Below are 16,894 nucleotides of genomic sequence, written 5' to 3'. Positions count from 1 at the left end.
ACATTGCTCACTGAAAAAGCACATTGTAAATAGAAACATTTGACGCTTGACAAATCATTTTCACCAATATCCTATTATTACAGCTTTCACTGAGGGTGTTCTTGGCCCGAGGAACCAGAGCGGTGGCTGCTTGTGCATGTGAAGACTAGCGCTAGGTAGTCACTACTGTATTTTCTTTGTTTAGAATGTTTTAGTTTTTTTATGTCAGGCATTGCTGGAGATTCATCCGGGTCACTGAAGTCAGCAGCGCCATACGCTTAGGGAACGTTTTTTCTTCGTAGAAGTTTTGCTTTTTGTGAGCTAATAAAATATTTAAACTCAGTCAAATCCATATTTTGTGTAGTTATTTAATTATGCCACCCAGTATTGTGAACTCGCTCGCTCTTGTTTCATACAAACGCAGCTGCTTGTGTGGCAAATAGCAGTGTAATAAGCAGGATAATGTACCTCCAGCCGGTTGTTCTCTCATTTTTCCTTTTCAGTGACCTTGCTGATAACCTTTTATCATGTTTAAATCTGCTGTAGGCGGCAGTAACTGTATGTAGCAAAAGTAGATAAATTAATTGTTTAATCGTATATTGAATTATTGTATTTAATTAGACATTTTTACATACATTAATACAATTATTTGTTTTATTAATAGTAAATGGAGACACCCACACACACACACACACACAGACACACACAATATCGTTGCAAGCCACTCAGGGTGTTTAGTATTCAGTGAACTTGTGTTTCCTTCTACTATTATTTTCATCATATGAACACGTTTCTCTTCTTTTAAATTTTCTGTCCAGGAAATGACTTAAATGTGCCTTTTTGACTAGTGAAGGTTTGTTGTATCACACTTTATCTGAGATTAAATTGAGCTTTATTATTGTGAGATGTGTTAACAGACATTCTGTAGGCATGTTCTGAGTGAGTGTTTGTCTTCATGTGGTTGTTGTTACAGGTGAACTGAAGTCAGCACAATTAGTGAAGAAGGGAGATTTTGTCACTCTACCCTCTGATCTTACTGAGATACAGACAGATTTAATCAAGTGGAGGTTTGGAGAGATTGTCATAGCTGAAATCTATAAACTAGACAATCTATCCTTCACATATGATGGTCTTAAAGGTAGACTGGAGCTGGATCCTCAGACTGGATCTCTGACCATCACAAACACCAGATTCACAGACTCTGGACACTATGAACTGGAGATCAAGAGCCGCAGACGCACCTTTCTCAAGAGATTCACTGTTACTGTCACTGTTGGTGAGTAGATCGTTTCTGCCAATATGATGATGATCCTATTATTGAGATCTCTGAGAACAATCCTGAAGTTAAATAAAAGTTAGCACAAGTTTGCACTAATTTAAATGGAATTTGAAATGTTAAAAATAAACTCTGTATCTTGAACTGTTTAAGACTTATAATATGTCTTGTTATAATTTGTAACTTGTTCGGAAGATTTTGGTGCAAAAGATATTTGTAAAGGGAATATTATTATTTTAACTAACAATGTCTCAACATTTCTTGCTTGAGACAAACATTTTAATTAACATTTTAGTTGTATTTAAATTGATAACATTGATAAAATCTGTTACTCTAATGATCAAACCAAAATTTCAAGCATTTGTATGTTTTTTCTCTTATTTTTAATACAAGTATTTCTAATTTTCTCAGACTCCTAAGAAAATAAAATCTTAGAGTTCATCTGTATCTGCAGTAAATGCTTTAAGACTTTTGGCACGTTTCTGAAGGTTTTTAAACTGTTTAATCTGCATTGCTGTTTGTATTATTTTCATTGAGATCAGTCGTGTGTTCATCAAACTCCTGCTGTAACACAGTAATACAGAAGATGAACACAGTGAAAAGGAGAATCATGATATCTGAAATTACATTAGAGGCTCATTTATGATTCCCCTTCAACAGAATCAGATTCATATTTAAATAGATCAGACTCACAGATTCACTCACACTGATGACTCTCTCTCTATCATTACAGATCCAGGTCTGTCTACAGGAGCTATAGCAGGGATTGTTAGTGTTCTTGCTGTTCCGCTGGTGTGTGCAGTTTCAGCTGCTGCCGTGTTTTACCATTGCCTCAAGATCTCTAAACTAAAAGAATGTGAGTATTACAGCTGATAAAGGAAGAGAAATACTGAGCCTTATTATGCTACAGTAGAGATTAAGTGTAAAATGTTTGTTCATAGTCATGTTTCACATTTTACATGTGTGTGTGTGTGTGTGTTGTGTTGTAGTTTTGCTCATAAAAGCAGGGTTAGAAAGAAACATAATCAATACACAGATATTAAAGAGCACTGGCCTGTGGTTTTGTTTAAGAATGAAGGGCTCTGAATGCATTTTTATACAACTTTAAACATCTGTTTTATTGTTGTGTGGCAAAGACATTTATAGCTAGCCCACACTTTTAAAAATGCCTGAAGTTTTCTGTTAGTGTTGGTGTCTGGGTTTGGAGACAGTATTTAAAATACAGGATTTATTACTAGCTTTAACAATAGACTTGTGTGTAATGTCCCCGTTCAGAGCTGAGTAGACGTGTGTCTCAATCATATTTTTTATTATTATTAAACCTTTATTTAACCAGGAAGAGACTCATTGAGATTAAAAATCTCTTTTTCAAGAGTGTCCTGGCCAAGACATCATAACTGATCTGCTCTCCTTGACTGTGTTTTGCTGCTTTCACACAGATTCTGTGCACTCTTCATCTGGTCAAGGTTTAAAGGTCATCTTAAACCAGCGCACCAGCTCAGAGCAGTTTATGATGCTTTTCATACCAAAGAAATGGAAACTTAGATTAATAGAAAAGTTATAGATAATAATAAAAAATGCAGGTCAGTAGCTTCAGGGTGTCCAAAATGCCAAAATAATAAACACAACCATATGAAACAAAACCTCTGATTAAAATCCCTGACAGAAAAGCAGATTATTTTATTAAAAAAAAATAATAAAATAATTATAATAAAATAAAAAAGCATCCAATGTAGTAAGCTACAACACAAAACACACAGGATATAAAAACTTATGCTGTGTCTGAAATCGCCGCCTGTACCCTCATTCACTATTCCCTACATTGCTCCACTAATATAGTGCACTTGAAGGAGTGAATGAAAATGAGTGAGTGAATTCAGACACTGACTGTCGGAAGAGCTGCCGCTTTTGCATAGTTTGTGCTTAGCAAACTGGCAGCTCCAGTAGTAATAAAAAGATTTATCTTGAACTCTGTAATTGAAACTAGCATATAAACCTTAATTAAACAATTTTATAACACATTTAAAAGGATTTTATACCTGTTTTATATTATGCTGGACCAGTGCAGAAAATGGATGTATGATTGATTCAGCTGCAGTGCCATCTCCTGGCAAGACGTGGGAATTAATTCGCTGTGTGACCTAACAGTGCATTATGGGTATTCTCAAGCTGTTGAGCGTCCATCGGCTTTACACTCATTATTGCAGTGCATTGTGGGATTGAATGAGTGCGCTCGATAACGTCCACTATGGTTTCGGACAACACTGCAAATGACTGTCCCCTTTAAATAGTGCCCTATTTAAGGGTATAGGGAGCGATTTCAGACACCAGATTAGATTACTAAGCATATCAGTAAATGTGTTTGTTTCTATTGTCTTTTGCTGTGAGTGTAATTCAGTGTTTAGGGGTTTTAATGATCAATCATTGAGCAGGAGTCGGATCTTCTCCAGCTAATGTCTGTTCTGTGTGTCTCTGTTTCTGTTTGCTGCTGTGACATGAAGTGAGGACACTGCCAGTGATGGAGGGAGAATCTGTCCCTCTAATCCCTTACGGTACTGAAATACATGAAGATGAAGACATACGGTGGAGGTTTGGAGGCGCTATTATAGCTGAAAGGAAAGCGGATAAAAAGAAAACTATAAATGATGAGGTTCTTGTTGAGAAATTCAAAGGCAGATTGCAGCTGGACACACATTCTGGATTTCTGACCATCACAGACATCAAAACCACAGACTCTGGATATTATGAACTTTTGAGCGCCAGATCAGGACATAAATCATTGAACACCTTCAATGTTTCTGTCTATGGTGAGTAACTCAAATCTTTATGTAAAAATTATTTTTATGTTAGATCAACACTGTGGATCATTTAAATGATAAGCAGATGAGTCATGTTATCAGACAGTTATCTTGGTAATAGGCTTGTTTGACTTGAAGTAACCCTGCACAGACTGATCGGTGTGACATTAAGTACAGTGAAAGCGATTCAAAAGCACATGGAACGTCTGTTCTCTAATCACTCTCACTGACTTTGAAGTCACACACTGATCGTTCTGTGATCGTTTTTTTTTTTCTTGTTCTTGTTCTGTTCATTGTTACTTCAAGTCGAACAAGCCTAAAGACTTGCTTTTGTTCATTCACTTATTTTCACTCTCACTCTGGACTTGATTCAGTTATAGCTTATATGTGCATTATTCAGCAGTATTGAAACTTAATGAAATATATTGTGCTCTATATAAAGGCAGTGTCATCTCAAAACACTTTCAAATCAACAGTGTATTGATTAACTCTTTCCCCGACAGTGGTTATTTTATTATTATTAGGGGTTCAAGCACGAAGTGCTGAAACCCTATTGTAATTGTACTGATTTTTATTATTAGGGGTTCAAGCACGAAGTGCTGAAACCCTATTGTAATTGTACTGATTTTTATTATTAGGGGTTCAAGCACGAAGTGCTGAAACCCTATTGTAATTGTCCTGATTTTTAGGGGTTCAAGCACTAAGTGCTGAAACCCTATTGTAATTGTAAGGATTTTTATTAGGGGTTCAAGCACGAAGTGCTGAAACCCTATTGTAATTGTGCTGATTTTTAGGGTTTCAAGCATGAAATGCTGAAACCCTATTGTAATTGTAAGGATTCGTAAAATGCATCGTGCAGGACAAACCGTAAGGCCTAGAGACTTGAAACCTGGCCAGATGGTAGGCCTCAATTTGGGGACAACCTATCAGAGTATGACCCCGATTGGCCCATAGGTGGCGCTACAGCAACCAAAAGTTCAAAATCCCTCATAACTCTTAGACCGTTTGTCCCAGGATCAAGTGTCTTATATCGCTGGAATCCTTGGCTCAAGGCGGACAAAATGGCTATCTCCGATTTGGATGCAGGCAGGGAAAAATTTCTGCTATGTCGAATTTTGTCCAAAACCTACTTTTGCGAACTAGTCCCTGGTTTTTCGCCCGATCGGAACCAAACCAGTCTAGGACAATTCTCTGGACTCTCTAGATCAATAATTATCCAAAAAAAGTTGAACTTTGGCATTTGGGTGGCTGTAACAGGGTCATTTAGAAAAGGGGCGTGGCAAAATACACTCAAAAGCCTATAAATCCCAAATGAAAACTCAGAACTTCACCAAAATCGATGAGCATATGTGTCAGAACATGGTGAGGAAGCATGCAGAGTTTCATGGAGATCGGACCACAGGTGGCGCTATAACTGGCAAAAAGCCTTCATTCTTATTAGGGGTTCAAGCATGAAATGCTGAAACCCTATTGTAATTGTAAGGATTCGTAAAACGCATCGTGCAGGACAAACCGTAAGGCCTAGAGACTTGAAACCTGGCCAGATGGTAGGCCTCAATTTGGGGACAACCTATCAGAGTATGACCCCGATTGGCCCATAGGTGGCGCTACAGCAACCAAAAGTTCAAAATCCCTCATAACTCTTAGACCGTTTGTCCCAGGATCAAGTGTCTTATATCGCTGGAATCCTTGGCTCAAGGCGGACAAAATGGCTATCTCCGATTTGCTCGCCCTTCAGGCGCCAATTCGAGTAAATTGCATTTTTCTGAAAAACCTATTTTTGCGAACTTCTCCTAGGTTTTTGGCCCGATCGGAACCAAACCACTGCAAGAATATTCTCTGGAGTCTGACAATCAATAATCATCCAAAAAATTCTAAATTTCAATTAACGGTCGATAAGGGGAACCAAAATATTTGATGGCACCAGTGCCACTTTTACTAAAACGGTTATAAATTGTGAACGGAAAGGAATTTTTTTGCTAAACTTGGGATACATCTTCCTGAGCTCAACCTGAGATCACTTGAAAAAAATCGCAACAATTGGCCACTTGGTGGCACTATAAAACAGTTATAACTTGTGAACGGAAAGAGATATTTTCACAAAACTTGGGACACGTTCATGAGCTCATTCTGAGGTCATTTGAAAAAAAAAATCATGACAATTGGCCACTTGGTGGCACTATAAAATGGTTATAACTTGTGAGCGGAAAGAGATATTTTCGCTAAACTTGGGACACATGTTCATAAGCTCAATCTGAGTTGACATGAAAAAAATCGTGACAATTGGCCACTTGGTGGCGATATAACAGTGGAAAAAAAATCATGAAAATAGCTATAAGCGCACCAAACTGTTAGTCTACTGAAAATTGGCACGCAGTGTCTTTGTCCAGGGTGCCATGATAGTCTATGAGAACATTAGTGTATCTCAAAAAACTCAGTATATGTCATTGGCACAATGCCTTGAAGGAGCCTTAGAAGTTTCAAGCCAGTGTTTTTTCACAGGAGTGACCTCCTAAGACTCCTGAATCCTTGCCGAGTCCAAACATGCCAGGTTTCGCCTTATGGTTTTTGTAAGTGTCATTTAGAGCTTTAAAAAATTGTTTATCTTCAAAACCGTTAGTCTGATCAAGACAACAACAAAAAAACAAAGGAAATTTGAAAACATAGGTAAATAGCTAAACAATAACGCCAAAATGTTAAAATTAAGATAGGAACTGACAAAAAAATTAATTAAATCCAATCAATTTCACCCATGGATCATTTTGATGCTCTCACATGTTTGAAACAAACAATGATGGATTGTCATGAAATTTGTTTTGAATTGGGACTGGCGAATCCCCGTCCATACTGTCAATGACCGTTCGCAAAGACCCGCCCACTTTAGTTACTGTTGCTATGTCTGACAAGCGACGCCACTCTCACACCACACCAAGTTCTCACGCAGTGAAAAATACATTGCAGATCAGAGAGGAGACTGCGCGCTGACAGACAAGTACTTTTGATATAAAACAAATGGCGCTTTTCCACTACACAGTACCAGCTCGGCTCGGCTCGGCTTTGTTTGGTTTTCCACTGTGTAAAAGTTGTACCTGTACCTGCTTCCAGGTACTTTTTTTCGTACCACCTCCAGCGAGGTTCTAAGCGAGCGGGGGCAAGCTGAGGCGATACTAAAATGTAACGTGAAAACACGGCAGACCGCTGATTGGTCAGAGAGAATCGTCACTATTCACTGCGTCATCATTGCACGCGCCAGACGGAGTATCCTGAATAAAAAACAGCAAAAACAAAAACATCCAAAAACAGCATACACTCGATTTCCTCCATTGTGTGTGGCAGCGGATGTATCTTGCGTAGAAGATTAAGTCACGGCAGTTTCCTGCGGCGTCGCTATGACGACTAGGTACTATTGTGGAGGTACTATCTGCAATGGAAAACAGAGCGAAAAGCGAGCCGAGTCGAGTCGAATTGCGTCATCAAGGCCGCCTTGATAATCCTACTTAAGGGCCGGTGTTGGCTCGTTACGCCACTGAATATAATTGTCTAAACTCCTTATCAAAATTACATATTTACAAATTTGACACACATATATATATAAAACCATAGATTTCCTATGGCAAACTGCATGTATTGGCTGTAAATTGACTTTTTCATCTATGATGGCAGTTGTTAAATGCTTGCTAAATAAAACGTAATGTCTTTTGATGCTTGTGTGATTAAAGGCCTTAAAGGCCTTAACTGCTTGAACCCCGATAAATGCTGCTTGCAGCTTTAATTAGGGGTTCAAGCACGAAGTGCTGAAACCCTATTGTAATCGTCCTGATTAGGGGTTCAAGCACGAAGTGCTGAAACCCTATTGTAATCGTCCTGATTTTTATTATTATTATTTTTCCGCCATAAAACGCATCGTGCAGCCCAAACCGTAAGACCTAGAGACTTGAAACTTTGCCAGATGGTAGTACTATTGCTCGCTACTCAGATACACGGACTCAGCCCAATCGGCCCATAGGTGGCGCTATAGCAATCAAAAGCGCAAAACTGCTCAGAACTCCCAGACCGTAAGGCGTAGCTTCAAGTGTCTTATATCATTGAAATCCAGAGCTCCTGAAGAAAAAAACGTATATCTCCGATTTCATTTCCGCCATGATAGATTTTTCGCCATTTTGAATTTTGTCAAAAACCTACTTTTGCGAACTAGTCCCTGGTTTTTCGCCCGATCGGAACCAAACCAGTGCGGAATTGTTCTCTGGAGTCTGAAGATCAATAATTATCGAAAAAAAGTTGAAATTTCGATTAATGGTCGCTAGGGGGTGCAAAATTATCGTTGTGGGAGGAGCCTATTTTACTAAAATGGCTATAACTCAAGAAGTAATTAAGTAAACTTCACCAAACTTGGTACACATGTGTAAGAGGTCAATCTGAGGTCACAGTAAAAAAATTGCGTCGATTGGCCACATGGTGGCGCTATAAAACAAATAAAAACATATAGACAACTGACCGTTTTTCCGAATGACTTGAAATTTGGTATGCAGTGTCTTGGCCCAAGGGGCCATGTATGTCTAAAAGGATATTGGCGTATCTCGAAAAACATGGCTGCCATTGGCCAATGAGGTTTGAGCACCGTTAACGAAGTCCGATCGGAGCGAAACTCGATGGGCATGTTCGGCTCAAGCCCCTAGAGGTCTGTAAGAATTTTGAAAGAAATCGGCCACTAGTTGGCGCTAACGAGTTTTAAGGCTCTGTAATCACGTGGTGTTACACTTATCATCACAAAATGCATATCATTTGATAGATCTGCTCATGCTGAACAACTTTGCCTCAAGAACCATCACTGTCAATCAAACTGTTCATTAAATATTCATGAATATGTTAAAAACCTACTTTTGCGAACTAGTCCCTGGTTTTTCGCCCGATCAGAACCAGACCAGTCTAGGACAATTCTCTGGACTCTCTAGATCAATAATTATCGAAAAAAAGTTGAACTTTTGCATTTTTCGCATGGGTATAATTGGGTCATAACGAAAATGGGCGTGGCAAAATGCACTCAGAAGCCTATAAATCCTAAACGAAAACTCAGAACTTCACGAAAATGGGTGAGCATATGTGCCATAACATTCTAAACAAGCATGCAAAATTTCATGTAGATCGGACCATAGGTGGCGCTATAACTGGCAAAAAGGTTTGAAAACTACATATTTCCTATGGTAAATTGCCTATATTGGCTGTAAATGGATTTTTCCATCTATAATTTCAGTGGTTAAAAGCTTGTTAAATAAAACGTAATGTCTTAAATGCTTATGTGCTTAAAGGCCTTAAATGCTTGAACCCCGATAAATGCTGCTTGCAGCTTTAATTAGGGGTTCAAGCACGAAGTGCTGAAACCCTATTGTAATTGTGCTGATTTTTATTATTATTATTATTATTATTCCGCCCTAAAACGCATCGTGCAGCCCAAACCGTAAGAGCTGGAACTTTGAAACTTTGACAGATGGTAGTACAAAAATCGAGGAAAGGTTCAGAGATTATGACCCCGATTGGCCCATAGGTGGCGCTATAACAACCAAAAGCGCGAAACTGCTCATAACTCCTAGACCGTATGTCGTAGACTCAAGTGTCTTATATCATTGGAAAGCTGGACGCCTGACGAACAAAACGTATATCTCCGATTTCATTTCCGCCATGATAGATTTTCCGCCATTTTGAATTTTGTCAAAAATCTACTTTTGCGAACTAGTCCCTGGTTTTTTGCCCGATTGGAACCAAACTAGTGCAGAAATGTTCTCTGGAGACTGAATATCAATAATTATCGAAAAAAAGTGGAAATTTCGATTCACGGTCGCTAAGGGGCGCCAAAACGTACATTGTGGGAGGGGCCTATTTTACTAAAATGGCTATAACTCCCGATGTAAATGAGGTATCTTCACCAAACTTGGTACACTTGTGTATGAGCTTACTCTGGGGTCACAGTAAAAAAATCGCGACGATTGGCCTCATGGTGGCGCTATAAAATGAAAAAAACATAAAACAGGCTATAACCACCTGACCGTTAGTCCGATTGACTTGAAAATTGGTATGCAGTGTCTTGGTCCAAGGTGCCATGTATGTGTATGAGGACATTGGCGTATCTCAAAAAACATGGCCGCCATCGGCCAACGAAGTTTGAGCACCTATTAGACAAGGTTAACGGAGGCCGATCGGAACGAAACTCAATGGGCATGTTCGGCTCATGGCCCTAAAGGTCTGTAAGAATTTTCAAAGAAATCGGCCACTAGTTGGCGCTAACGAGTTTTACGGCTCTGTAATCACGTGGTGTTACAAATATCCACACAATATGCATATCATTTGATAGATCTCCTCATCCTGAACAACTTTGCCTCAAGAACCATTGCTGTCAATCAAACTGTTCATTAATTATTCATTAATATGTTAAAAACCTACTTTTGCGAACTAGTCCTAGGTTTTTTGCCCGATCGGAACCAGACCAGTCTAGGACAATTCTCTGGACTCTGTAGATCAATAATTATCAAAAAAAAGTTGAACTTTTGCATTTGGATGGCTGTAATAGGGTAATTTATAAAATGGGCGTGTCAAAATACATTAAAAAGCCTATAAATCCTAAATAAAAACTCCGAACTTCATAAAAATTGGTCAGCATATGTGACATAACATCATTAACAAGCATGAAAAATTCTATGGAGATCGGACGATAGGTGGCGCTATAACTGTTAAAAAGCTTTAAAATCATATATTTCCTATGGTAAACTGCCTGTATTGGCTGTAAATGGTCTTTTCCATCTCTGATCATATAATTTTCATATCATAATGTTCAAAACTAGTGCAATACAATTCTCTGGACTCACTAGATCAATAATTGTCAGAAAAAGTTGAACTACTTCATTTGGATAGCTATAATAGGTTCACTTCAAAATCTGGCCTTTACCAAGTGTCCCCGAAAGCCTATATCTCTTTAATCAATGCTCAGACCTTCTTAAAAACAAGTCAGAACGTGTGAAATATCACCCTGAACAAGCATGAAAATTTTCAGACAGATCGGACAAAATTTGCCTCTATAACAGTTAAAAAGGTGAAAATGATATGAATTAATGGCATGTTAAGCCAATAAGTGGTATTTTACTGCCCCCTGCTGTTTAAAATAGTCATTTTCTCATATTGGTATTGGTATCAGCCATGGTAAATCATGATAAATGATGGTGTGTGTGTGTGTGTGTGTGTGTGTGTGGTACAAATATAACAAAGGTTTTATTTTCCAACATGAAAACAAACATAACAGAGTGCTAGTGCACAAACAATAACCGACAATGATAATGGATGAGAGGGGAACTTAAATACACAGATCAAGACAAGGACAACAGGTGACGGTTATGATGATGAGGAGCAGGTGATGATGAGGAGGGTGATGAGGAGCAGGTGCAGGTGATGACGACAGATGGTGAATGTGATGAAGACAGAAGGTGAATGTGATGAAGGTGAATGTGACACCAATATCACTGAAACATTTTTGTGTGTGTGTGTGTGTGTGTGTGTGTGTGTGTGTGTGTGTGTGTGTAGCATTATTGTGTGTAGCATATGTAGCAAGTATGCATTATTGAGTTAACATGGAAACACTGGTTTGCTTTAGTGCAGAAAACTGGTCAAAATCATGAGGTTTAAAGTGAAAGTGAGCCAATAAGTGGTCTTCTACTGCCCTCTGCTGGCCATTCTACTTATTAATTAAATTTTTCCACATGTGCTTGCATTTATACTTGAATACACACTAAAAATCACTTATATAGCAATAACTATTATAACACAATCATATTTTGTCAGTGTTAATCACTTTATTTGCACTGACACTTCAAATAATTGCTAGTAATGTGGTAAATCATGGTTAACTATGCTGTGTGTGTGTGTGTGTGTGTGTGTGTGTGTGTGTGTGTGTGTGTGTGTGTGTAAGCATGCATTGAGTTAACATGGATAAACTGGTTTGCTTTAGTGCAGAAAACTGGTTTAAAGTGAAAGTGAGCCAATAAGTGGTCTTCTACTGCCCTCTGCAGGCCATTCTACTTATTAATGAAATATTTCAACATGTGCTTGCATTCATACTTGAATACACACTAAAAAAATCACTTATTTAGCAATAACTATTATAACACAATCATATTTTGTCAGTGTTAATCACTTTATTTGCACTGACACTTCAAATAATTGCTAGTAATGTGATAAATCAGGCTAGAAACATGGTAAATCAAAGTAAATAATACTAGATTGTCGTTTATCTCCTGGTAAATAATACTAGAACGTGGTATATCATGGTAAATCATGGTTAACTATGCTGTGTGTGTGTGTGTGTGTGTGTGTGTGTGTGTGTGTGTGTGTGTGTGTGTGTGTGTGTGTGTAAGCATGCATTGAGTTAACATGGAAAAACTGGTTTGCTTTAGTGCAGAAAACTGGTTTAAAGTGAAAGTGAGCCAATAAGTGGTCTTCTAGTGCCCTCTGCTGGCCATTCTACTTAATAATGAAATATTTTACATGTGCTTTTGCATTCATACTTGGACACACACAAAAAAATCACGTATATAACTAACTATTATAACACAATAATATTTTGTCAGTGTTCATCACCTCATTTGCACTGACACTTCACATAATTGCTAGTAATGTGGTTAATCATGCTAGAAACATTGTAAATCATAGTAAATAATACTGAAATGAGGTGTATCAAGGTTAATCATGCTAGAATCCTAATAAATCATTCTGGAACATGGTATATGATAGTAAATCATGCTAGAATCATATTAAATAATTCTAGAATGTGGCAAATCGTTGTGGGAGGAGCCTATTTTACTCAAATGGCTATAACTCAAGAAGTAAATGAGATATCTTCACCAAACTCAGTACACATGTGTATGGGTTCAATTTGAGGTCACAGTAAACAATTTTATGGAGATCGGACCATAGGTGGCGCTATAACTGTTAAAAAGCTTTAAAACCATATATATCCCATGGCAAATTGCCTGTATTGGCTGTAAATGGTCTTTTCCATCTATTATGTCAGTGGTTACATGCTTGCTAAATAAATCTTAATAACTTTTGATGCTTTTGTGCTTAAATGCCTTAAAGGCCTTAACTGCTTGAACCCCGATAAATGCTGCTTGCAGCTTTAATTTTTATTATTATTCTTCCGCCGTAAAACGCATCGTGCAGCCCAAACCGTAAGAGCTGGAACCTTGAAACTTTGCCAGATGGTAGTACAAAAATCGAGGAGAGGTTATCAAAATATGAGCCCGATTGGCCCATAGGTGGCGCTATAGCAACCAAAAGCGCGAAACTGCTCATAACTCCTAGACGGTAAGTCATAGACTCAAGTGTCTTATATCACTGGAAAGCTGGACGCCTGGCGAACAAAACGTATATCTCCGATTTTATTTCCGCCATGATAGATTTTCCGCCATTTTGAATTTTGTCAAAAACCTACTTTTGCGAACTAGTCCCTGTTTTTTTGTCCGATCGTTCTCTGGAGTCTGAAGATCAATAATTATCGAAAAAAAGTCGAAATTCCGATTCCTGGTCGCTAGGGGGTGATAAATTAAGGTTGTGGGAGGAGCCTATTTTACTAAAATGGCTATAACTCGAGAAGTAAATGAGATATCTTCACCAAACTAGGCACACGTGTTTAAGAGGTCAATCTGAGGTCACAGTAAAAAAATTGCGTCGATTGGCCGCATGGTGGCGCTATAAACAAAAAAAAACATATAGACACCTGACCGTTTTTCCGAATGACTTGAAATTTGGTATGCAGTGTCTTGGCCCAAGGAGCCATGTATGTCTAAAAGGATATTGGCGTATCTCAAAAAACATGGCCGCCATTGGCCAATGAGGTTTGAGCACCGTTAACGAAGTCCGATCGGAGCGAAACTCGGTGGGCATGTTCGGCTCAAGCCCCTAGAGGTCTGTAAGAATTTTGAAAGAAATCGGCCACCAGTTGGCGCTAACGAGTTTTATGGCTCTGTAATCACGTGGTGTTACACTTATCATCACAAAATGCATATCATCTGATAGATCTGCTCATGCTGAACAACTTTGCCTCAAGAACCATCGCTGTCAATCAAACCGTTCATTAAATATTCATGAATATGTTAAAAACCTACTTTTGCGAACTAGTCCCTGGTTTTTCGCCCGATCGGAACCAGACCAGTCTAGGACAATTCTCTGGACTCTCTAGATCAATAATTATCGAAAAAAAGTTGAACTTTTGCATTTTTCGCATGGGTATAATTGGGTCATAAAGAAAATGGGCGTGGCAAAATGCACTCAAAAGCCTATAAATCCTAAACAAAAACTCAGAACTTCACGAAAATTGGTGAGCATATGTGCCATAACATTCTAAACAAGCATGCAACATTTCGTGTAGATCGGACCATAGGTGGCGCTATAACTGGCAAAAAGGTTTGAAAACCACATATTTCCTATGGTAAATTGCCTGTATTGGCTGTAAATGGATTTTTCCATCTATAATTTCAGTGGTTAAAAGCTTGCTAAATAAAACTTAATGTCTTAAATGCTTATGTGCTTAAAGGCCTTAAATGCTTGAACCCCGATAAATGCTGCTTGCAGCTTTAATTAGGGGTTCAAGCACGAAGTGCTGAAACCCTATTGTAATTGTACTGATTTTTATTATTATTAGGGGTTCAAGCACGAAGTGCTGAAACCCTATTGTAATTGTACTGATTTTTATTAGGGGTTCAAGCACGAAGTGCTGAAACCCTATTGTAATTGTACTGATTTTTATTATTATTAGGGGTTCAAGCACGAAGTGCTGAAACCCTATTGTAATTGTAAGGATTTTTAGGGGTTCAAGCACGAAGTGCTGAAACCCTATTGTAATTGCTCTGATTTTTATTAGGGGTTCAAGCACGAAGTGCTGAAACCCTATTGTAATTGTACTGATTTTTATTAGGGGTTCAAGCACGAAGTGCTGAAACCCTATTGTAATTGTAAGGATTTTTATTATTATTATTATTATTCTTCTGCCGTAAAACGCATCGTGCAGCCCAAACCGTAAGGGCTGGAGACTTGAAACTTTGCCAGATGGTAGTACAAAAATCGAGGAGAGGTTCAGAGATTATGACCCCGATTGGCCCATAGGTGGCGCTATAACAACCAAAAGCGCGAAACTGCTCATAACTCCTAGACCGTATGTCGTAGACTCAAGTGTCTTATATCATTGGAAAGCTGGAAACGTGATGAACAAAACGTATATCTCCGATTTCATTTCCGGTATGGAAATTTTTCCGCCATTTTGAATTTTGTCAAAAAACTACTTTTGCTAATTAGTCCTAGGTTTTTTGTCCGATCGGAACCAAACTAGTGCAGAAATGTTCTTTGGAGTCGGACGATCAATAATTATCAAAAAAAATTCGAAATTTCGATTCAAGGTCGCTAGGGGGCATAAAATAAACATTGTGGGAGGAGCCTATTTTACTAAAATGGATATAACTCAAAAAGTAAATGAGATAGCTTAACCAAACTCGGTACACATGTGTACGGGTTCAGTCTGGGGTCACAGTAAAAAAATCGCGACGATTAAACATTAGGTGGCGCTATAACATGGAAAAAACATGAAAAGGGCTATAACCACCTGACCGTTAGTCCGATTGACTTGAAAATTGGTATGCAGTGTCTTGGCCCAAGGTGCCATATATGTCTATGAGGACATTGGCGTATCTCAAAAAACATGGCCGCCATCGACCAATGAAATTTGAGCACCTATTAGACAAGGTTAACGGAGGCCGATCGGAACGAAACTCGATGGGCATGTTCGACTCATGGCCCTAGAGCTCTGTAAGAGTTTTGAAAGAAATCGGCCACTAGTTGGCGCTAACGAGTTTTTTGGCTTGCTAAATAAAACTTAATAACTTTTGATGCTTTTGTGCTTAAAGGCCTTAAAGGCCTTAACTGCTTGAACCCCGATAAATGCTGCTTGCAGCTTTAATTATTATTATTATTATTATTATTATTATTTAGTTGCCAGCATTTTTAATACTCTTTTAATACTAATACTAAAAAAAAAAAATTCACACAAATTCCATGGCCCCCAGAATATTTTGTTGTACGAATATCTGAAATGTCAAATAAAGAACAGAGCCTGTGCTTAAAGAAAAAAATATATATTCTAGTTTCAAGCATTCAAACTGTACAAAATTTTTAACAAAAAGCTGATAAAATCACGTATTTGTCAAAGACCCCAGATCAGTCGCTTCCATCAACACCCCCAAAGTTTCCATCTCCTGGGTTGACACTTCAGTCGGTCACGTTAGATTTTAATATGCTGTTTAATGTAGTGATAGATGATTTTGAAACACTGCTTCATGAAGCTTCGAATCGTTTTGTTTTGAATCAGTGGTTCCGAGCGTATACTGTATCAAACTGCCAGAGTCGCGTGATTTCTGTAAACGAGGCTTCATTACGTTATAATGGTTTCGAAATATTTCGACATTTCAATTGTTCACCACTGGAGGGTGATGATCTCTGTCAACCCATGAATAATGCAGATCACTGAGAACTGAAGCGTTTTTACCTGATCTCTGATCAGTTTTATACATTTGTAGATGTTTTAATTAGACATTAATATAATTAAAAGGAATAATAGTAGTTAATAGTCTCTTATTGGCCTGTTTAGCTGAGCAATCCAAGGAACAAACAAAAGAAGCCCTGGAATAAAATACTAAAATAATAATAATAAATAATAACTAAAATAAAATAATAAAATACATATTATACATTGATATTTAATGATATTAGATGATTAGTTAATTACATTTGATAGATGTTACTTTCAATAAAA

At 38.1% G+C, this 16,894-nt stretch overlaps 1 protein-coding gene across 3 annotated transcripts in view; it reads left to right on the top strand.

The window, feature by feature from the left end:
• The window catches only part of LOC308701935 (uncharacterized protein), a 166,878-nt gene that overhangs the window by 146,051 nt on the left and 3,933 nt on the right, over positions 1–16,894 (top strand). For all 3 annotated transcript variants that reach the window (XM_081384414.1, XM_081384413.1, XM_081384415.1), the window contains 3 exons: positions 953–1,255; positions 1,989–2,111; positions 3,757–4,062. In XM_081384414.1, the coding sequence (XP_081240540.1) occupies positions 953–1,255; positions 1,989–2,111; positions 3,757–4,062 (732 nt within the window). The remainder of the gene's footprint in view (positions 1–952; positions 1,256–1,988; positions 2,112–3,756; positions 4,063–16,894) is intronic.

Source organism: Scardinius erythrophthalmus, assembly GCF_964197995.2.
Source record: "Scardinius erythrophthalmus genome assembly, chromosome: 14".
NCBI classification, from domain to species: Eukaryota; Metazoa; Chordata; class Actinopteri; order Cypriniformes; family Leuciscidae; genus Scardinius; species Scardinius erythrophthalmus.
This window is presented reverse-complemented; position numbering and strand designations above follow the sequence as displayed.